Genomic DNA, 24,697 nt, shown 5'->3' with positions numbered 1-24,697 from the left:
AGGAAAGGGGTCTGTGTCTGTGATTCCCCCACACGGTGACGGGACGGGGGTCTGTGTCTGTGATTCCCCCACACGGTGACGGGACGGGGGTCCGTGTCTGTGATTCCCCCAGATGGTGACAGGACACGGGTCCGTGTCTGTGATTCCCCCACACGGTGACGGGACTGGGGTCTGTGTCTGTGATTCCCCCACACAGTGACGGGATGGGGGTCTGTGATTCGCCCACACGGTGACAGGACTGGGGTCTGTGTCTGTGATTCCCCCACACGGTGACGGGACAGGGGTCTGTAATTCCCCCACACGGTGACGGGACAGGGGTCTGTAATTCCCCCAGATGGTTACAGGACAGGGGTCTGTGTCTGTGATTCCCCCCCACACGGTGACAGGACTGGGGTCTGTGTCTGTGATTCCCCACACGGTGACGGGATGGGGGTCTGTGATTCCCCCACACGGTGACGGGATGGGGGTCTGTGATTCCCCCACACGGTGACGGGACGGGGGTCTGTGTCTGTGATTCCCCCACACGGTGACGGGATGGGGGTCTGTGATTCCCCCACACGGTGACAGGACAGGGGTCTGTGTCTGTGATTCCCCCACACGGTGACGGTACGGGAGTCTGTGATTTCCCCCACACGGTGACGGAACGGGGGTCTGTGTCTGTGATTCCCCCGCACGGTGACGGGACGGGGCTCTGTGTCTGTGATTCCCCCACACGGTGACGGGACAGGGGTCTGTGTCTGTGATTCCCCCACACGGTGACGGTACGGGAGTCTGTGATTCCCCCACACGGTGCCGGGACGGGGGTCTGTGTCTGTGATTCCCCCACACGGTGACGGGACGGGGGTCTGTGATTCCCCCACACGGTGACGGAACGGGGGTCTGTGTCTGTGATTCCCCCGCACGGTGACGGGACGGGGCTCTGTGTCTGTGATTCCCCCGCGCGGTGACGGGTCAAAGGGGGATGTGATTCACCCGCATGGTAACAGGATGAGGGTCTGGGTGTCTGATACCCCCCACACAGTGACAGGATGGGGGTCTGCAGTTTCCCCACATGGTGACATGATGGGGTTGTTTTTGATTTTTTATTCATTTGTGGGACGAGGACATCGCTGGCTTGGCCAGCATTTATTGCCCAGAGGCAGTTAAGAGTTAACCACATTGCTGTTGGTCTGAAGTCACATGTAGATCACACCAGGTAAGGAAGGCGGTTTCCTTTCTGAAGGACATTAGTGAACCATAGTGACGGGACAGGGTCTGTGATTCCCCTACAAGGTGATGCGATGTAGGCCCCACACGGAAACACCTTCCCCCAGTGCAGCAGGAAACAAGAGTCAATTACAACTACAAATTTATTGCAGCAGAGTACACAGTTAAAAACTAACACAGGTACAAAAAGAATAATGCAGAGCGAGAGATTGCAGAGAGATCATAGCAGCTTGGGTGCCAGTGCTGACCATCCCTTCCTTGGTCTGATCAGTAACCCCCTGCCCCTGCCAAGGCTGAGCAGCCAGTGGGTAGGAACAGCTACATGGTACAGAGTGCCCAGCCATCGTGAGGGATTGAGACCCCAACCCCTCCCTCCACCAGACAGGAGAGTAACAAGTCTGAAAATCTTCAGGACTGGGACTTTGCTGATCTTTAAAAACAGCCACTAAGGGAAACACCCCCAGTTAATTATATAATGTCCAGCTGTAAACCTAAAGCATTGAACTGTAGATAAAGCTCCCTCCATTCTGAGGATATGGAGGAGATGGGGTTTAGATACAGAGTAAAATTCTCTCTACACTGGAGTGGGTCTGTGTGCATGTTAGTCTGAGAGAGGGAGTGTGCATGCACACAGAGTTTGTGAACACAAGTGTATGTGAGCGTGAGTCCATCTGGCCAAGGGAACTGTGTTTATGTTGTGAACGTGAGTGCAAGTGAAAGTGAACATGCATGTGAGTGTGAATCCATGGGTCAGCAATTGTGCAACAGTGTTTGAAATGGGGGGAATTGTGAGAGCATGAACATCCACAAGTGAGTGTCCATCTAGGAGAGAGAAAAAGGGGGAACCATGTGTGAGCACAAGAAATGAGCCTGAGTGTGAGGGTGCACACATGTGAATGAATATGTTTGCATAAGGGAATGAGAGCGAGCACATGAATGTAACCATGAGGGAGTGTGAGTGTGAATGCAGTGGAATGAGTGAGAGAGCACGAGTGAGTGGGAGTGTAAGTGGGAGTTGATGCTGGGCCAGAGGTCAGCCTGCATATGTGGCCACTTCGCCCATCAGGAGTTTTCTGTCAGTAACCCCCGAGGCGATACAAAGACAGACATCAATGCAGTCAGGAACACGTAGATGGTTTTATCCCAATCTTCCCCCCCACCCACCCCAATCACCCACCCAGCTCCAAAACAGCCAGGCTCCGCTTCGGAATGTATGGTCTTGAGTTGCGAGACTGAGGGAGAGAACGGTGCGGAGCCAATTCCGACCTCCTGTGTCCAGCCGAGAGTCAGCAAGCAATTCGGTGAGTGAGGAGCAGTACACAGCCCCACTCCAAAAAGGAACCCTCCTCCCCCCCATAATCCAGAGCTGGTGAGGTAGGGGGTCAAAGAGGGGCATAGTTGGGCAGTGGAGCAGGGGTTCTCACCCTGTAGCCAGCTCCCTCACCTCTCCAGCCCCCCCCCCACGCCCCACCACCACAATGGAGCGAGCTCAGAGCTTGTGGGGGTTGACCCATTTGTAGGTGCCCTCGTAACGGAAACCAACTTTCTTCAGCAGCTCGTCGGCCTGGGGGGGTCCGCGGCTGTTGGAGAAGTTGGGGGAAACATGGGTTAGTCCATGCTTAGTGATGAGAACCACTCCATTTCCCAAGAGACAGACTGGTCCTCATTTCCCACTACCCCCCCCCCCCCCCCCCCCAATAGGTTTTCTTTCTCTCCATCATCCCCCCCACCCCCCGATGTGTTTTCTTTCTCTCCATCATCCCCCCTCCCCCCCGATGTGTTTTCTTTCTCTCCATCATCCCCCCTCCCCCCGATGTGTTTTCTTTCTCTCCATCATCACCTCCCCTGATGTGTTTTCTTTCTCTCCATCATCACCCCCCCCCCCCCCCCAACCAAGTGACCAATAAAGGAAAGCATACCAAATGCCATCTTCACTACCCTGTCTACCTGTGCGACTCCACTTAACAAGCAGCTCTGAACCGCACTCCAAGGTGTGTCTGTTCAGCAACACTCCCCAGGACCTTCCCATTAAGTGTATAAGTCCTGCCTGATTTTCCTTTCCAAAATGCAACACCTCACATTTATCTAAACTAAACTCCAGCTGCCACTCCTCAGCCCATTGGCCCATCTGATCAAGATCCCATTGTATTCTGAGGTAACCCTCTTTGTTGTCCTCCACACCGACAATGTTGGAGTTATCTGCAAGCTTACTAACCATACCTCTTATGTTCACATCTAGATCGTTTATGGAAATGTCCAAAAGCAGTGGGACCCAGCACCGATCCCTGGGGAAAATTGCTGGTCACAGGCCTGCAGTCTGAAAAGCCACCCTCCACAACCACCCTCGGTCTTCTACCCCCGAGCCAGTTCTGTATCCAAATGGCTAGCTCTCCCCAGATTCCATGAGATCTAACCTTGTGAACACATCTACCAATGCTGGCCCAGGCAGTGACACCCACACCCTGCAAATAAATTCATCAGAACATGAGTGAAAAGACCCACCTGCCATAGACATAGTGAACTGGGTGCACTTTCGAAGATTCCAGTTTACGGAGCATTGGGGTGAATACACGCCAGGCTTCTCTCAGCTCATCACTACCAAACAGACAGAGACGTGGGAGAGAAGGCGAGGATGCAAGAGAGACAGAGACAGACACAGTGAAAGGGGACAGAGGATGGAGGGTGGAAATGAGTGGGACCGAATAGGTGCAGGGCAGAGGGAAAGAGTCCATGAGATGGGGAGAGCATGATGGATGGGGCAACAGTAAGGGACAGAAGGAACAGACAGAAAGCAAGGGAGAGATATGGGGAAAGACACAGAGAGATGGAGTCAGTCACAACTCTCAGATCCTCAAACATTTCTCATTACTGCAACGTGTGTGTGTGCACGCATGTGCCTGTACGCCAGTGAGGGTCAGTGGGTGTATATATGTGTGAGAGAGCCTGTGCCCAAGTGAGGATGAGAGAGGAGAGAAAAAGGAAGGGGGGGGGGAAAATGAGGGAAGAGTGTGAAAAACGCAAGCATGATTCACATTGCCAAACACCGCAAGGAGGGCAGCAATCGAGGGGTGTGCAGGGGTTTGTGCGCCTGTACCCCAGTGAGAGTGGCAGAGTTGGGGGATGGGAGTGGTGTGGTGGTAGGGATGAGTGGGGGCTGCCTTGTGCTCCAGAGAGAAAGAGATAGTGTGCGTGTGTGCATGCGTACGTGTGGGTCTAAGTGAGTGAGCGAATGTGCGAGTGTGTGTGTGTGAGCCTCTACCCCAGTGATAGTCCTGTGGGGTGTGTGTGTGAGCCTCTACCCCAGTGATAGTCCTGTGGGGTGTGTGTGTGAGCCTCTCCCCCAGTGATAGTCCTGTGGGGTGTGTGTGTGAGCCTCTCCCCCAGTGATAGTCCTGTGGGGTGTGCGTGTGAGCCTCTCCCCCAGTGATAGTCCTGTGGGGTGTGCGTGTGAGCCTCTCCCCCAGTGATAGTCCTGTGGGGTGTGCGTGTGAGCCTCTCCCCCAGTGATAGTCCTGTGGGGTGTGCGTGTGAGCCTCTCCCCCAGTGATAGTCTTGTGGGGTGTGCGTGTGAGCCTCTCCCCCAGTGATAGTCCTGTGGGGTGTGCGTGTGAGCCTCTCCCCCAGTGATAGTCCTGTGGGGTGTGCGTGTGAGCCTCTCCCCCAGTGATAGTCCTGTGGGGTGTGTGTGTGTGAGCCTCTCCCCCAGTGATAGTCCTGTGGGGTGTGTGTGAGCCTCTCCCCCAGTGATAGTCCTGTGGGGTGTGTGTGTGAGCCTCTCCCCCAGTGATAGTCCTGTGGGGTGTGTGTGTGAGCCTCTCCCCCAGTGATAGTCCTGTGGGGTGTGTGTGTGAGCCTCTCCCCCAGTGATAGTCCTGTGGGGTGACGAAGACAGTTTCTCACCTTCGTACAAAGTGCATTTGACTTCCACAAAAAACGTCAAGAATCAATCGCTCGTATGCATCTGGTAATTTCACATCCTGACAGAGTGAAAACAACACTAGGATAAGTCACATCGCCAAACAAACACTGCTGAAGCCACAGATATCTTCACGTTTGTAATGATCCCTCAGCAATAATATTCCTCAGGGAGCTGGACATAACACAAACACCCACAGAAACACATCCAAAAGCCTCTCCTCCCTTCCCAGAGCCCTGTATTACTGACTATCTCTACTGATGTTAATCCAGCTCCCTCACACTGTTGCTCAGTAACCCCTTTCCCCCCACAGGGCCCTGTGTTACTGACTGTATCTCTACTGATGTTAATCCCAGTTCCCTCACCCCGGAGGCCCATACCACTGCCACCCCTCACAGGGCCCTGTGTTACTGATGGTTTCTGTACTCTGGCTCCCTCACTGTCTCTCAGTGACCCCGCTCCCACTCACCTTGTAGCGGCTGCCGTAGGTGAGGTCTAGCTCTGCCTCCTCTGGGTGGAAGGACATGCCTGGTTTCTTGGTCATCATCTTGGTGTAGATGGCCTCATTGGGCTGCACTCTGATCACCAGCTCATTGCGTTTGCACTGGCTCTGGAAGATATCACCGGGCACGTCCCGGAACTGCAGCCGCACCTCCGCCTTGCGCTCGTTCAGTGCCTTCCCACAACGCATGACGAACGGGACTCCTGGCGACAGTGTGGGGGGGGGGGGGGGGGGGGGAAGCAAAGAGTGGATGCATCATGGGATATCATGAGCCACACCGTCCCAGCACTGGGGGTCACTGACTCCCTCCCTGTGCCGTGGCTAAACCCGCACACATTTCTGTTCAATCACTCATGTGGACTGAAATTACACAGCACAGCAAGATCCCACTTCTGCCATACTCTGCCAGCCCACTGCCCTAAGGCAGAATAGTCTTCTGTTCCTGTATAACAGGCTGGAGGAGGGTCTGATTGGCCTCCTGTTCCTGCAACACCTGGTGCCATGGGTTAATCGTGCAGCACTGACAGGAGGCCGTTCACGCAAGATCTCACCTGTGGCACACCCCGCCTCCCACACCTTGAGGCTGAATGGCCTCCTGTTCCTGTGCAATAGGCTGGAGGAGCTGGGGAAAAAAAACAAGAGGAGCTGAATGGCTCCTTTTCCTGAGTAAGGGGCTAGGTACTCACCATCCCACCGCTCGTTCTGGACATAGAGCACCGCAGCCGCGTATGTGGGGGTCACTGAGCCCTTGGGCACTGTGGGGTCATCAAGGTAACCCTTCCGGGCCTCCCCCTGGCCCTTGGGATCGCCAACATACTGCCCAAGCACGACGTTCTCCATCTCGATCTCAGGAACACACTTCAACACTTTCACCTGCAAGGTAAAAAGGTAGCCAGCTAAGAAAGGAATGCTCCCTTCATTAAACACTCCCAGGCAGGGTCAGAGACAGAGTGAAGCTCCCTCTACACTGTCCTCCATTAAAGACTCCCAGGGCCGGGTGCTAGATGAGAGTAAAGCTCCTCAGGGGTGGCGGCATGTATCTGGGACCCACCTTTTCGTCCCGCACATCATCAGAGTTGGTAGAAGCCGGCTTCTCCATGGCAACGAGGCACAACATCTGCATCATGTGATTCTGCATAACATCCCTGAGGGAGGGAGGAAGAAGGGACATTGGTTACGCGCCAAGGGAGAGGGCGCTGTCAGAGGGTCGGCGCTGTGAGTTGAGGGAGGTAGCAGGGGAAAGCCATACCTGATAATCCCAAATTCATCAAAGTAGCCCCCTCGGCCCTCGGTTCCAAAGGGTTCCTTGAAAGTGAGGACGACTGAAGCTATATTGTCCCGGTTCCATACTGGGGCAAAGATGCGGTTTGCAAACCTGGATCGGGTGGTGGTGGGAATAAAATTTCAAATAGACGTTAGAGCCAGTTTCCACTGACCACCACCAACTGTGCTGAGAGGGGGAAGAGTGTGTGACAGGCAGAGCAAGGGGGCAATGGGGGGGGGGGGGTCAACAGAGACACAGTGCAAGGGAGGGGACAGAGAAAAGGGGGTGTGGGACAGAGGGGGAATGTGGGCAGAGAGGGGGTAGGAACAGAGAGAATCATAAAATCCCCACAGCATGGAAACAGGCCATTTGGCTCAACAGTCCAGACAGACCCCTCTGAAGAGTATCCCACCCTGACCCATTTACTGTACATTTCCTAATACTAATGTACCTAGCCTGAAACACCATGGGCGATTTAGCATAGCCAATTCACCTAACTTGCGCATCTTTGGACCATGGGAGGAAACCCACGCAGACACACGGGGAGAATCTGCAAACTCCACACAGACAGTTGCCTAAGGATGGAATCAAACCCAGATCCCTGATGCCATGAGGCAGCAGTGCTAACCACTGAGCCACCATGCCACCCCAGAGAGAGATGACAAGAATGCATGTGAGAGAACTGTGCACAAGGGTGAGAGGAGGAGAGAGAACATGCTGACTACCAGCCTCAGGGTCCACACCAGGATCTAATCTTAACCCCTGCCCCACTTTCTCTCCACCCCACCCTCCCCATAGTTGCCCTGCTGATCACAGATTCTGTGAGGAGGTGGGGTTGTGACTGTGTTGGAATGCAAGGGTCCATGCCCCTGCAGGGACCAGGTGGGAGACCCTCCCCCTCCCCACAACGAGCATGTACCTGAGCACCATGAGGTTCTGCACCATCTCCTTGCCCAGGTAGTGATCAATACGATAGATTTGTTCCTCGGTAAACAGCGACGAGAGATGGTCCGACAGCTTGTTTGAACTCTCCAGGTCTTTCCCAAACGGCTTCTCCACAATCACCCGATTCCAGCCTCTGCAATGAGGGAAGGGGTGGGGAGGGAGCCAACAGGCAGCTGTTCAACAACAGGGCCCATAGCAGGAAGCTCAATCCCCATCAACCTTAAGCTCCCCCCCACCACCACCCCTCACACAGAACTGGAACATCGATCACAACACAGACACTATTCCTCATTCAAAGACACTGAATTCCCAAGCTCACCCTCTGTCTCTGTCCTAACCATCCCCCAGCGACACGTATGTCATTGGGGGAGTGAGGGGGCTGCTTTGTCCTGGATGGTGTCGAAGCCCCCTGTCCAGGGCAAGTGGGGGTATTCCCTCACCCTCCTGACCTGTGCCTTGTCGATGGTGGGACAGACTTGGGGGGGGGGGGGGGGGGGTGCAGTTACTTGCTGCAGGATTCCCAGCCTCTCATCTGCTCTTCTAGCCAGCAATATCAATCCAACAGTTACTTCAGGTCAATGATAACTCCCAGGATATTGACAGTGGGGGAATTCAGTGACGGTAACACCATCGAATGTCAAAGGGGGTGATGGTTAGATTCTCTCTTGTTGGAGCTGGTCACGGCCTGGCATTTGTGCAGGGTGACTGTTTCTTGCCCCTTGCCAACCCATGCCTGGACTTGAACATGGATTGCTTCAGTATCTGAGGAGGGGATGAATGGTGCTGAACATGTGGGAAAATCTCCACTTCTGACCTTAGGGTGTTGGGAAAGCGGTGGAAAGTGATGGAGCTGAGGGGAGATGATAAAGCTGTCCTCCCTCCATCATTCCACAGCCCCAGCACCACCCCCCCCCCCCCCCCCCCCCAACCCAACCCCAGACTCCCCCTCCAGCCCCAGGCCCACACTTCACCCTCCCACCCCATGCCCAGGCCTGGCCACTTACGTCTTGCCCATACAGTAGTGCCGTATGTTGCGGGTCACATCCATGTAGACGCTGGGGGGTAAGGCGAGGTAGAAGAGCCGATTGGCCTGCTGTCCACGGTGCAGGGAGTTGATGTGAGCGTCCAGCCTCTGGAAACTGGCCGCCTCGTTGTACTGGCCCTGCACATAGCTATTCCGCAGGAAAAAGGCATCCACTTTCTGCTCCTCACCTGCTGAGAGCTGGGGCGGTGGGGGGGAAGGAGAGGAGAGAAATGATTTAAGATGAGATTGGTGAAATCCTGGCAGTTAGCGTCAAGAAAACCGAGACTGGGGAAGGGGGTTTGGGAAGTCAGACCATCGCCCTCCAAACACCAGGCAGAGAGAGGCACTCACTCAGGGATGGGGGTCAATCCAGTTCCTGGAAAGGGAGTCAGTCCGTCCGGACCAGGAGTTCCAGGCACCTACCTTGAAGAAGGGTACAGTCTGTTTGCGGATGGCATCAATGCTGAGATCTGAGCGGGCGTAGCCAACCAGGTGGGTATCCTCTGGCAGGAGACCATCACGATAAAGCCACCTGAGGGGAATAGGGACACATAGCACAGTGTTAGACAGAGAGTAAAGCTCCCTCTACACCATCCCACAATCAAACACTCCCGGGACAGGGACAGCACAAGGTTAGATACAGGGTAAAGCTCCCTCTACACCATCCCACAATCAAACACTCCCGGGACAGGGACAGCACAAGGTTAGATACAGGGTAAATCTCCCTCTACACCGTCCCCACAATCAAACACTCCCAGGACAGGGACAGCACAAGGTTAGATACAGGGTAAAGCTCCCTCTACACCATCCCCACAATCAAACACTCCCAGCGACAGGGTTTTAGATACAGAGTAAAGGTCTCTCTACACTGTCCCTATCAAACATTCCCAGGGCAGGGACAGCACAGGGTTACAGAGTAAAGCTGTCATGGTTGTTGGTATGTTCACTGAGCTGGAAAGCTGATTTGTAGACATCTTGTCCCCGGTATAATTGACATCTTCAGTGTTTTAGAGGCTGCTGTGAAATGCTGCTGGTTCCGGTTGCTTGTGGCAGTGACTGGCGTATATTGGGTCACGGTCTGTGTGTTTGTTGATAGAATCAGTAGATGAGTGTCGTGCCTCTCAGAACTCTCTGGCTGACCTTCTGTTGAACCTCTCCCATGACCGTGTGTTGTTCCAGTTGAATTTGTGGTCCTTATCATCCATGTGTGTAGTTACTAGGGACAGTTGATCATGGCGTTCAGTGGCTAGTGGGTGTTTGTGGATGTGGATTGCTAGTTGTCTGTACCAGCCCTCCTGCAAATCCAAGCCAAACTGGATCAAATGCATGGACAATACTTTTTTGTTATCAAGTTTTGAGAAGATTTGTAGCTAAGGTTGAGGTTCTGGGTGTAGGTTTGCTTACACCAGCTTTTGTTATCACAAAGAGAACAGAGATTAAGAACACACACTGGATTAGCAACACCATTCTCAGAGGGATCAGATTTACAAGGAGAGAGAAGGGAACCTACAATCAACTCCTATTCCTGCACGTGATGGTACAAAGAACACAGAACAGTGAATGTGCCATGAGAGCGTACAGGAAAGCCACACACACTGACCAGATCGTGGACGACAAGAGCAACCACTCAAACACACAAGAAAAGTTGCATTAGGACCCTGTTCAAAAGGGCTACAAGACACTGCAGCACTCCTCAACTATGAAACGAAGAACAACAACACCTCTACAGAGTCTTCACCAGGAATAGCTATCCCCCAACTCCAACTGCAGATGCCTAGCAGACAAATAACACAACAAGGACATGCCACAACCTAATTCCTCAGTCATGCAACCTTACATAAAAGCAGTCTTTGAACTCACAGCCAGATTTCTCCAATCACTGGAATTCATGACAGCCCATAAACCGACAGCCACTCTCAGACAACAACTCACCAGAACAAAAGGCCCTATACTCATGTGCAAGGCTAATCTAATTTACAAGATTTTGTGCAGACACTGTATGCACCACTATATAGGGAAAACCGGCAGACAACTAACAATACACATCCACATAAAGACCCCTGACAGTACAAGGGGCAACCGGAACTGGAAGCAGCAGGAACAGAGATCAAATCAATTCCAGAAGACACAGTACTGTAGTATTTCACAGGAGGCTCCGAATCACTGAAGATGCCACCGAAACAGGGAACAAAATATCTGCAAATCAACTTCCCAGCTTGGTGAACATAGCCACAACCAGCGCCAGAACTACAAATCTCTCTCTACACTGTCCCCTCCATCAAACACTCCCACCACAGAGACAACATGGGGTTAGATTTAGGGTAAAGCTACTGCTACACAGTTTCCCCCATCAAACACTCCCAGGGAAAAGGTGTTAGATACAGAGTAAATATCCCTCTACATTGTTCCTCAAATCCTCCCACTAATTGTCCCCTCAGGGGGTGGTGAGACTCCAGTTTGTCCCAATGCTGCCTGGTAGGGCGAGGTGATGTGCTTATCAGTGCGTCCCTTCCTCAGGCAGTTCAGCATGGGTGGGCATCACACCAAGCCTGATTCCAGCTGCTCACATACACCCCCACCCCAGGGTCAGCCCCAGTTCTCTTTCCCCTCCCTGATTGCATTGAGGGGGAGGAGGAAGGGGCTCCAGGGGCAAACGTGAGGAGAGCAGCTCACCACAACGTGGGGTAAATCTTCTTCTTGGCCAAGTCACCCTGTAAGTAGAAAGAGGGGGGGGGGGGGGGAAGAGAGAGAATCAGTCCACAGTCAAAGACAACACGGTCATCGTTGCTCACCTTTGCTCCACCATTTTACACCCATTCATCGCCATTCCCTCCCCCCATCTATTCTGTGGTGGCTCAGTGGTTAGCACTGCTGCCTCACAGTGCCAAGGACTTGGATTCAATTCCAGCTTCAGGTGACTGTCGATGTGGAGTTTGCACACTCTCCCGTGTCCTCTGGTTTCCTCCCACAGTCATAAGATGTACAATTTAGGTAAATTGGCAATGCTAAGTTGCCCATAGCGTTCAGAGATGTGTAGGTTAGGTAGGTGTATTAGTCAGGGGTAAATGTAGAGTAATGGAGAATGGGTTTGGAATAATCTTCGGAGGGTAGGTGTAGACTTTGGGCCAAAAGGTCTGTTTCCACACTGTAGGCATTCTGTGATTCCACTGCCCTACCCTCACTCCTTTCCTCCACTGACAATCCATCCCTCAGTCACCCTTCCTTCCCTTCTCCCACCCACCCCCACCCTCACTGCCCAGAAACAGGAACCAGGGTAGACCTTCAGTGGAGCATGGTCTGTCCAACACTCGCGCTCTTCACCTCCATGACCCTGTTCAAGCATCTACCCGTCTCAGCCGTGAATATCCACAAGGACTCGTTTTACACCCCCCTGCCCAACTCGGGCACTTGGCCCTCTGAAGAAAGCAAGCCCTCCTCATCCCAGTTTCACACTGGTTTCGTTCTGAAAACATTCCCCTTGGTCCCAGACTCTCCCATGAGGTGGGGGTGAGGGGAACATTCGCATCATCACTGATCCTGTCAAGCCCCTGCACTTGAGACACAGTCATTAGGCTGTAGGGCACAGAAACGGACCCTTCAGCCCAACTCGTCCGTGCCAAACCGATATCCTAATCTAGTCTGCCCCATCTCTCCCTGAGCATCTCGCTCCCTTCGCCCCTCACCAAGATCCCTAGGAGACTCTGTACAAACTGAGTCCCTTCCCACCCTCCATATCCAATACTGAGACCCCGATCAGGCTCAGTACAGACAGAGCCATCTCCTTCCCTCCATTCGGCCCCTCTCCCCCCACCCTATCCCTTACCAAGGCCCCTATCAGGCTCAGTACAGACAGAGCCATCTCCTTCCCTCCATTCGACCCCTCTCCCCCCACCCTATCCCTTACCAAGGCCCCTATCGAGCTCAGTACAGACAGAGCCATCTCCTTCCCTCCATTCAGCCCCCCTCACCCAACCCTATCCCTTACCAAGGCCCCTATCAGGCTCAGTACAGATGGAGCCCAATTCTTCCTTCCATTCGGCCCCTCTTCCCACATCCTATCCCTTACCGAGCCCCTATCAGGCCTAGTACAGACGGAGCCCTCTCCTTCTGTCCATTCGGCCCCTCTTCCCCCACCCTATCCCTTACCAAGGCCTCTATCAGGCTCAGTACAGACGGAGCCCTAGCCTTCCTTCCATTCGGCCCCTCTCCCCCCAGCCTATCCCTTACCGAAGCCCCTATCAGGCTCAGTACAAACTGAGCTGGCGGCCTCCTTTCCGCATCCTCCGCCATTCGGCCCCTCCCCCTGCGTCGCCACGGCAACAGGCCCCGCCCTTGCTTCGTCAGGACGTTACCCGCCACCCCCATCAGTGGGTCAGGACCACGGCATCCCAGTGAATGGAGCTCGCCCAGAGGACGCTGCCTCGGAGCGGCTCGGTGAAACCACGCCCAGTAGGTGTGTCCTCAGTGATGACGATGGAGAAGAACACCGACTCAGGCCTGAGGGGCCAAACCACGCCCCAGACGATGACGTGTCGGTGTACAATTAACTACGTCATCGACATACGGATTCGGTTCCAGGTTACGCCCCTAAACAATGACGCGAAACGAAACCCCGCCCCGGACAGACCAACCACCCCAACCTGTACATCCCTGGGTAATACAACACGGCCAATCCACCCCAACCTGTACATCCCTGGGTACTACAGCACGGCCAATCCACCCCAACCTGTACATCCCTGGGTAATACAACACGGCCAATCCACCCCAACCTGTACATCCCTGGGTACTACAGCACGGCCAATCCACCCCAACCTGTACATCCCTGGGTAATACAACACGGCCAATCCACCCCAACCTGTACATCCCTGGGTACTACAGCACGGCCAATCCACCCCAACCTGTACATCCCTGGGTAATACAGCACGGCCAATCCACCCCAACCTGTACATCCCTGGGTAATACAGCACGGCCAATCCACCCCAACCTGTACATCCCTGGGTAATACAGCACGGCCAATCCACCCCAACCTGTACATCCCTGGGTAATACAGCACGGCCAATCCACCCCAACCTGTACATCCCTGGGTAATACAGCACGGCCAATCCGCCCCAACCTGTACATCCCTGGGTAATACAACACGGCCAATCCGCCCCAACCTGTACATCCCTGGGTAATACAGCACGGCCAATCCGCCCCAACCTGTACATCCCTGGGTAATACAGCACGGTCAATCCACCCCAACCTGTACATCCCTGGGTAATACAGCACGGCCAATCCACCCCAACCTGTACATCCCTGGGCAATACAGCACGGTCAATCCACCCTAACCTGTACATCCCTGGGTAATACAGCACGGTCAATCCACCCCAACCTGTACATCCCTGGGCAATACAGCACGGCCAATCCACCCCAACCTGTACATCCCTGGGTAATACAGCACGGTCAATCCACCCCAACCTGTACATCCCTGGGTAATACAGCACGGCCAATCCGCCCCAACCTGTACATCCCTGGGTAATACAGCACGGCCAATCCGCCCCAACGTGTACATCCCTGGGTAATACAGCACGGCCAATCCGCCCCAACCTGTACATCCCTGGGTACTACAGCACGGCCAATCCGCCCCAACCTGTACATCCCTGGGTACTACAGCACGGCCAATCCACCCCAACCTGTACATCCCTGGGTAATACAGCACGGCCAATCCACCCCAACCTGTACATCCCTGGGTACTACAGCACGGCCAATCCACCCCAACCTGTACATCCCTGGGCAATACAGCACGGCCAATCCACCCTAACCTGTACATCCCTGGGCACTATGGGGACAATTTAGCACGGCCAATCCACCCTAACCTGCACATCCCTGGGCACTACGGGGACAATTTAGCACGGCCAATCCACCCTAACCTGCACATCCCTGGGCACTACGGGGACAATTTAGCACGGCCAATCCCCCCTAACCTGCACATCCCTGGGCACTACGGGGACAATTTAGCACGGCCAATCCCCCTAACCTGCACATCCCTGGGCACTACGGGGACAATTTAGCATGGCCAATCCCCCCTAACCTGCACATCCCTGGGCACTACGGGGACAATTTAGCACGGCCAAGGCATCTGAACCTGCACGTTTTTGGACTGTGGGACAAAGCTGTAGCCCTCAGGAGGAAACCCACACACACACAGGGAGAATATGTGCATTGTGCACCACAGATAGACAGTCTCCTGAGGATGGAATCAAGCCCGGTCACTCGCTTTGTCAGACGGCAGCACTAACCCAGGCTGTCCCGTAATATTCTCAATAATGCCTTCCTAATTATGAATTGAGAATGAGAGTGTATTTGATGGATGGTCAGTGTAGAGGGAGCTTGTGTCTAACCCCAGGCTGTCCCTTTGCTTACTGGGAGTGTTTGACCGGAGACAGTGTGGGAGAAAGCACAGACTGCTGATGCTGGAGTTCAGAGATGAGCGTGCGGTGCTGGAAAAGCACAGTAGACCAGGAGGAGCAGGAGAATCAACGTTTTGGGCAGAAGCGTTTCATTAGGGAGAGTGTAGAAGGGAGCTTTACTCTGTATCTGAACCCCTGTGGTGGGAGTGGTTGATTGGGGGAAGGGGGAGATTGGTGGGGGAGGAGTGTAGAGGCGGTTTCACTATGGTGGGGGGGGGGGGGAGAGAAGAACAGTGTAGAGGGAGCTTTACTCTGTATCTAGCTCCCTGTCCTTGGCAGGGGGAGGTTTGATGGGGGACAGTGTAGAGCTTTACTCTGTATCTAAAACCCTATCGCTCGGAGTGTTTGATTGTGGGGACGGTGTACAGGGAGCTTTACTCTGTATCTAACCCCCATGCTGTCTCTGTCCCTGAGAGTGTTTGATGGGGGGGACAGTGTAGAGGGAGCTTTACTCTGTATTTAACCCTGTGCTGTCCCTCTCCCTGGGAGTGTTTGATGGGGGGACCGTGTAGAGGGAGCTTTACTCTGTATCTAACCCCGTGCTGTCCCTGGGAGTGTTTGATGGGGGCGGGGGGGGGGGGGGGAACAGTGTAGAGGGAGCTTTACTCTGTATCTAACCCCGTGCTGTCCCTGTCCCTGGAGTGTTTGATTGGGGGGGACAGTGTAGAGGGAGCTTTACTCTGTATCTAACCCCCTGTCCCTGGGAGTGTTCGGTGCAGGTGGGGGGACAGGGATGGGATCAGTTCCCAGTTTCGGGTTTTGTAATCTCTGGTCTCACTTCCTGCTGCTGGCCACTTGCACAACAATGACTTGGCTGTAATCTCAGGCGGGTTCTCTCTCTCTCTCTCTCTCTCTCTCTCTCTCTCTTTCTCTCTCTCTCTCTCTCTCCCCCCCACGCGTCCCAGCAAATTACAGCCTTCCCTGAGATATGGGGAGATGACTGCATCTCTGAACCCTGTGATAAATGGCCTCATTAAGTTGCGGAACTGAGAGTGGCGTGTGATGAAAGAGGTGGTTTGTTCACTGTTGCCACACAGAGAGCACTGCCATCAGGACTCTCAGGACAAAACCCTGGGAGTTTGGAACACGTCATCCTACCCTTTGAGCTTGCTGCCTTGTTCTGTCGAATCGTGGCCAATCTTTCAACCCCCCCGCCCACCCCACTATCAGAAATACGCTCAACTCCTGCCCGATAACATTCAGTCCCCAACTGCTTTCTGTTGCAGAGAATTCCCCATTCTACCCCTCTCTCCTCATCATCAGTCCCACCCTGTCACATACAACATAGAAAAATACAGCGCAGTACAGGCCCTTCGGCCCTCGATGTTGCGCCGACCCAAGCCCACCTAACCTACACTAGCCCAATAACCTCCATATGCCTATCCAATGCCCATAAAGAGGGAGAGTCCGCCACTGCTACTGGCAGGGCATTCCATGAACTCACGATTCGCTGAGTAAAGAATCTACCCCTAACATCTGTTCTATACCTACCACCCCTTAATTTAAAGCTATGCCCCCTCGTAATAGCTGACTCCATACGTGGTTCTCATGGTCAACCCTATCTAAACCCCGAATCATCTTGTACACCTCTATCAAATCACCCCTAAACCTTCTTTTCTCCAATGAGAACAGCCCCAAGTGCCTCAGCCTTTCCCCATACGATCTTCCTACCATACCAGGCAACATCCTGGTAAACCTCCTCTGCACCCGTTCCAGTGCCTCCACATCCTTCCTATAGGATGGCGACCAAAACAGGGTCTCCTCTTCACCCTGCCTGTGGACACCCTTTACCCCCTGTGTTCTGAACCCCCTTTCCCTTCGTTCAGTCAGAGCCTGGAAATTGCCCAGCTCTTGCTGCGTTTGAATATTTCGGTGGGAGAGAACGGTGCTGAACACAGTGCAATCATCCAACGAAAACTCCACCCCTTCAGAGTCACAGAGACCTGCAGCAGGAAAACAGACCCTTCGGCCCAACACGTCCGTGATATCCGAAATTAATTCAGTCCCATTTGCCAGCATTTGACCCATACCCCTCTAAACATTTCCCATTTGTAGACTCTCAGAGCTGTCCAGCACGGAAACAGACCCTTCGGCCCGACTCGTCCATGCCGACCAGATATCCAGAATTAATCTCGTCCCATTTGCCAGCATTTGGCGCATATCCCTCTAAATCATTCCCATCCAGATGCCTTTTAAATGTTGTCATTGTCCCAGCCCCCAGCACTTCCTCTGGCAGCTCGTTCCACACACGCACCACCCTCTGGGGGGAAACGTTGCCCCTCGGAGAATGGTGAGGGGAAGGAGGAGGATTTGGGGGGGTGGGGGGTGGTGAGGATGGTGGGAATGGGTGAGGGGAACAGGAAGGGGGAGAATGGGGGGGGCGGGGGAAGGAAAGGATGGGGGTAGGGAGAAGATGGAGAGGGGAGACAATGAAGGGGGGGTAGAGCATGGGGGGAGTGGAGTGGAGGGAGAGAGGGGAAGGTGTATAGGGGGGAGGGGAGAGGGGGAAGACGAGGTGAAGAGGGGGTGGTGAAGGTGAGGCGAAGGGGGCAGGAAGTGAGGGAGAAGAAATTGAGACAGTGCAAATACACTGACTACAACCACCCTGCAACAAAACACTGACTACAACCACCCTGCAACAAAACCCCTGCTCTTCTGCAAATAGCAACACATTCCCCACCACCTTACACACACACACAGACACACACACACACACACACACACACAGACAAATAAACTCACACTAACACACACACACACACACACACACACAGACACACACAGACAAATAAACTCACACTAACACACACACACATATTAACTCACACTAACACACACACATATTAACTCACACTAACACACACACAAACTCACACTAACACACACACACACAAATAAACTCATACAGACAAACTCACACAGACACAGAGACAAACTCACACTAACACACACACACACACACACAAACTCACACACACACACACACTCTAACACACACTCTAACACACACTCTAACACACACTCTAACACACACTAACACACACTAACACACTCACACTAACACACACACAAACTCACACACACACAAATAAACTCATACAGACAAACTCACACAGACAGACACAGAGACAAACTCACACTAACACACACACACACACACAAACTCACACACACACACACACAAACTCACACACACACACACACTCACACACACACAAACTCACACACACACACACACAAACTCACACACACACACACAAACTCACACACACACACACACACAAACTCACACACACACACACACACTCACACACACACAAACTCACACACACACAAACTCACACACACACAAACTCACACACACACACACACACACTAAACACACACACACACACTAACACACACACTAACACACACTCTAACACACACTAACACACACACAAACTCACACACACACACACACAAACTCACACACACACACACACAAACTCACACACACACACACACACAAACTCACACACACACACACACACTCACACACACACAAACTCACACACACACAAACTCACACACACACAAACTCACACACACACACACACACACTAACACACACACACACACTAACACACACACTAACACACACACTAACACACACTCTAACACACACTCTAACACACACTCTAACACACACTCTAACACACACTCTAACACACACTCTAACACACACTCTAACACACACTCTAACACACACTAACACACACACAAACTCACACTAACACACACACAAACTCACACACACACAAATAAACTCATACAGACAAACTCACACAGACAGACACAGAGACAAACTCACACTAACACACACACACAAATAAACTCACACTAACACACACAAACAAATAAACTCACACTAACACACACACACACAAACTCACACTAACACACACACACACAAACTCACACTAACACACACACACACAAACTCACACTAACACACAGACAAACTCATACAGACAAACTCACACTAAACACACACAGAGACAGAGACAGACACACACTAACACAGGCACCGAGACACACCGACACACCCACAGACACACACAGACACACAGACACATACCGAGACACACACCGAGACACTAACACACACACAGACACACCAACACACACACAGACACACCAACACACACACAGAGACACACCAACACAGACACACCGACACACACACACAGAGACACACTAACACAGACACACAGAGATACTAACACACAGACACGCCAACACACACACAGCAACACACAGAGACACTATCACACATAGAGACACTAACACACAGAGACACACCACACACTAACACAGACACACCAACACACAGAGACACACCAACACAGACAAACCAACACACACACAGACACACTAACACAGACAGACAGAGATACTAACACACACAGACACGCCAACACACACACAGCAACACACAGAGACACTATCACACAGAGACACACCAACACACACTAACAGACACACCAACACACACAGAGACACACAGACACACACACACAGAGACACCGACACACACACAGACACACCAACACACACACACACACACACCGACATACCCACACCGACATACACACACACAGACACACACACACACACAGACACGCGAGCAGTTGAAACCCGAAACCGAGCAAACTTACGGAAGCACCGAGAATGATAAAGACATGAGTATCGGACTGTCTGAACGCCTTATCCGCAATTAAATCCTTCCGGAACAGATCCACCACGTCCGAGTGAGAGAGGGGGCCATGAAGCGTGGAGAGAGCGTCCATCCTCCTGTCTGGGGGACACACACAGACAGAGACACAGAGAGAGGGAGAGAGAGAGAGAGTTACTGGAAAAGGAAGGAGAGGAACAGAAGGTGTAACAGGAAGACACAGATGAAGAGGAAGAGGGAGAGGCAGCAGGAGGGGAGGGAGGTGGACCTCCAGTACTGTTCCTCCTCCTCCTCCTGGTCCAGCCTCCCCTTCTCCTCAACCCTCCCTCAGGATGGGCTGGGAGTGGGGGCAATGCAGTGGGTGTGTGAAAAGGTTGGGAGGGATCCCGTGCAGAAACTGACCCAAGCTGTGGAGGATACCCATGGGGTTGGAGGGGCCAGGGCTCCCCCCTGATGTCATTCAAATGGATACAATGCTGTTGCCCCTGGTGACAGGGGAAGGCGTCATCAAAGCCCTCAACCAATCAGGGCGTGAGAACTAAACCCCACCTCCTCCTCCCCCCACCCAATGAAATCTCTTCCCACACCCCTCAAAAAAAACCCATCCCAATCCCATCCATTGGGTCAACTAATGTCAAGTCATTGGCGCCACTCTGACCAACCTGCCCAACATACCACCCAAATACCGCCAACACGGCACCCCCGCCAACACGGCACATAGCCACCAACCCATCACCGCACACACCCAACACCCCATCACCGCGCACACCCAACAACCCATCACCGCGCACACCCAACACCCCATCACCGCACACACCCAACACCCCATCACCACACACACCCAACACCCCATCACCGCGCACACCCAACACCCCATCACTGCACACACACAACACCCCATCACCGCACACACCCAACACCCCATCACCGCACACACCCAACACCCCATCACCGCGCACACACAACACCCCATCACCGCACACACCCAACACCCCATCACCGCGCACACCCAACACCCCATCACCGCGCACACCCAACACCCCATCACCGCGCACACCCAACAATCCATCACCGCGCACACCCAACACATCACCGCACACACCCAACACCCCATCACCGCACACACCCAACACCCCATCACCGCGCACACACCCAACACCCCATCACCGCGCACACCCAACACCCCATCACCGCGCACACCCAACACCCCATCACCACGCACACCCAACACCCCATCACCACACACACCCAACACCCCATCACCGCACACACCCAACACCCCATCACCGCGCACACCCAACACCCCATCACCGCACACACCCAACACCCCATCACCGCACACACACAACACCCCATCACCACGCACACCCAACACCCCATCACCGCGCACACCCAACACCCCATCACCGCATACACCCAACACCCCATCACTGCACACACACAACACCCCATCACCGCACACACCCAACACATCACCGCACACACCCAACACCCCATCACCACACACACCCAACACCCCATCACCACACACACCCAACACCCCATCACCGCGCACACCCAACACCCCATCACCACACACACCCAACACCCCATCACCGCGCACACCCAACACCCCATCACCACGCACACCCAACACCCCATCACCGCGCACACCCAACACCCCATCACCGCACACACCCAACACCCCATCACCGCACACACACAACACCCCATCACCGCGCACACCCAACACCCCATCACCGCGCACACCCAACACCCCATCACCGCGCACACCCAACATCCCATCACCGCGCACACCCAACACCCCATCACCGCGCACACCCAACACCCCATCACCGCGCACACACACACAACACATCACCGCACACACACACACAACACATCACCGCACACATCCAACACCACACACACCCAACACCCCATCACCACACACACCCAACACCACACACACCCAACACCCCATCACTCACACACCCAACACCCCATCACCGCGCACACCCAACACCCCATCACCGCACACACCCAACACCCCATCACCGCGCACACCCAACACCCCATCACCGCGCACACCCAACACCCCATCACCGCGCACACCCAACACCCCATCACCGCGCACACCCAACATCCCATCACCGCGCACACCCAACATCCCATCACCGCGCACACCCAACACCCCATCACCGCGCACACCCAACACCCCATCTGCGCACACACCCAACACATCACCGCGCACACCCAACACCCCATCACCGCGCACACCCAACACCCCATCACCGCACACACACACACAACACATCACCGCACACACACACACAACACATCACCGCACACATCCAACACCCCATCACCACACACACCCAACACCACACACACCCAACACCCCAACACCACACACACCCAACACCACACACACCCAACACCACACACACCCAACACCCCATCACCGCGCACACCCAACACCCCATCACCGCGCACACCCAACACCCCAACACCACACACACCCAACACCACACACAACACATCACCGCACACACCCAACACCCCATCACCGCACATACCCAACACCCCATCACCACACACACCCAACACCCCATCACCGCACACACCCAACACCCCATCACCGCGCACACACACAACACATCACCGCGCACACCCAACACCCCATCACCGCACACACCCAACACCCCATCACCGCACACACCCAACACTCCATCACCGCGCACACACACAACACATCACCGCACACACCCAACACCCCATCACCGCACACACCCAACAGCCCATTACTGCACACACCCAACACCCCATCACCACACACACCCAACACCCCATTACTGCACACACCCAACACCCCATCACCGCGCACTCCCAACACCCCATCACCGCGCACACCCAACACCCCATCACCGCACACACCCAACACCCCATCACCGCACACACCCAACACCACACACACCCAACACCCCATCACCACACACACCCAACACCACACACACCCAACACCCCATCACTCACACACCCAACACCCCATCACCGCGCACACCCAACACCCCATCACCACACACATCCAACACCCCATCACCACACACATCCAACACCCCATCACCGCGCACACCCAACACCCCATCACCGCACACACCCAACACCCCATCACCGCGCACACCCAACACCCCATCACCACGCACACACAACATCCCATCACCACACACACCCAACATCCCATCACCGCACACACCCAACACCCCATCACCGCGCACACCCAACACCCCATCACCGCGCACACCCAACACCCCATCACCGCGCACACACAACATCCCATCACCGCGCACACCCAACACCCCATCACCTCACACATCCAACACCCCATCACCACACACACCCAACACCCCATCACCACACACACCCAATACCACACACACCCAACACCCCATCACCGCGCACACCCAACACCCAATCACCGCGCACACACAACACCCCATCACCGCGCACACCCAACACCCCATCACCGCACACACACCCAACACCCCATCACCGCACACACCCAACACCCCATCACCGCGCACACCCAACACCCAATCACCGCACACACACCACCCCCCATCACTGGACACACCCACTGATGCTCCCACAGTGCCTGCTCCCTTAGCACTGACACTCCCACAGCACCCGCTCCCTCAGCACTGACCCACCCACAGCGCCCGCTCCCTCAGCACTGACCCTCCCACAGCACCCGCTCCCTCAGCACTGACCCTCCCACAGCACCCACTCCCTCAGCACTGACCCTCCCACAGCACCTGCTCCCTCAGCACTGACCCTCCCACAGCACCCGCTCCCTCAGCACTGACCCTCCCACAGCACTGACCCTCCCATAGCACCCGCTCCCTCAGCACTGACCCTCCCACGGCACCCACTCCCTCAGCACTGACCCACCCACAACGCCCACTCCCTCAGCACTGACCCTCCCACAGCACCCGCTCCCTCAGCACTGACCCTCCCACAGCACCCGCTCCCTCAGCACTGACCCTCCCACAGCACCCGCTCCCTCAGCACTGACCCTCCCTCAGCACCCACTCACTCAGCACTGACCCTCCCACAGCGCCCCCTCCCTCAGCACTGACCCGCCCACAGCACCCACTCACTCAGCACTGACCCTCCCACAGCACCCACTCACTCAGCACTGACCCTCCCACAGCGCCCCCTCCCTCAGCACCCACTCACTCCGCACTGACCCTCCCACAGCGCCCCCTCCCTCAGCGCTGACGAAGACAGACCTTTGAGAGAGGTGAGGAGGCAGCTGGTGTCTGTGAGGTGGCCGGGGTGGATGGAGAGGGTGTGACAGGGTGTGTCTCGGAAAGAGGTGGGGGCACATTCTTTGAGTTGCGAGATATTTTGGTATTCACCTTCTGAAACACACTGACCACAGCAGACTATCAGACGATCAGTGAAAGGGTGGGAACTACAGGAACGTACCGAACTTTCAACACTCTCACCATGAGTCAGCACCAAGCCTCCCAGACTTTGAACAAACGAGTGATATTGGTTTAGCATTAGTTCCCATTTAACCCTGTAAGTGCCAGGCCAGCCCAGGTAACAGGGTACTGTATGCCCCTCACTGCACTGCCCCCAACTCGGACGATCACTGCCCACCTCCCCCATACTCCCCCATATCACTGC

The 24,697-nt window shown here is 54.4% G+C and overlaps 1 protein-coding gene across 5 annotated transcripts; it reads right to left on the bottom strand.

Annotated features, from left to right (window-relative positions):
• Positions 1-1,331: 1,331 nt before the first annotated feature.
• On the bottom strand, positions 1,332-24,410 carry g6pd (glucose-6-phosphate dehydrogenase). 5 transcript variants are annotated; one of them, XM_060822480.1, is made up of 13 exons: positions 24,295-24,410; positions 20,007-20,146; positions 11,531-11,568; positions 9,281-9,389; positions 8,838-9,055; positions 7,808-7,966; positions 6,874-6,999; positions 6,676-6,769; positions 6,311-6,497; positions 5,592-5,827; positions 5,107-5,183; positions 3,709-3,801; positions 1,332-2,786 (listed from the first exon to the last, which is right to left on the bottom strand). In XM_060822480.1, exons 2-13 carry the CDS (start codon positions 20,136-20,138, stop codon positions 2,696-2,698), a joined length of 1,560 nt encoding a protein of 519 aa, XP_060678463.1. In that variant the 5' UTR covers positions 20,139-20,146; positions 24,295-24,410; the 3' UTR covers positions 1,332-2,695. The 5 variants fall into 5 exon arrangements, with proteins under 5 accessions (XP_060678463.1, XP_060678464.1, XP_060678461.1 ...); XM_060822481.1 differs by lacking the exon at positions 24,295-24,410 and adding an exon at positions 23,637-23,652; XM_060822478.1 differs by lacking the exon at positions 24,295-24,410 and adding an exon at positions 20,426-20,462.
• Between the last annotated feature and the right edge of the window lie 287 nt (positions 24,411-24,697).

The sequence above is a fragment of the Hemiscyllium ocellatum genome, unplaced genomic scaffold (assembly GCF_020745735.1).
Source record: "Hemiscyllium ocellatum isolate sHemOce1 unplaced genomic scaffold, sHemOce1.pat.X.cur. R, whole genome shotgun sequence".
Classification (NCBI taxonomy): Eukaryota; Metazoa; Chordata; class Chondrichthyes; order Orectolobiformes; family Hemiscylliidae; genus Hemiscyllium; species Hemiscyllium ocellatum.
The sequence above is the reverse complement of the archived record's forward strand: the minus strand, read 5'-3'. Positions and strand labels throughout refer to the sequence as shown.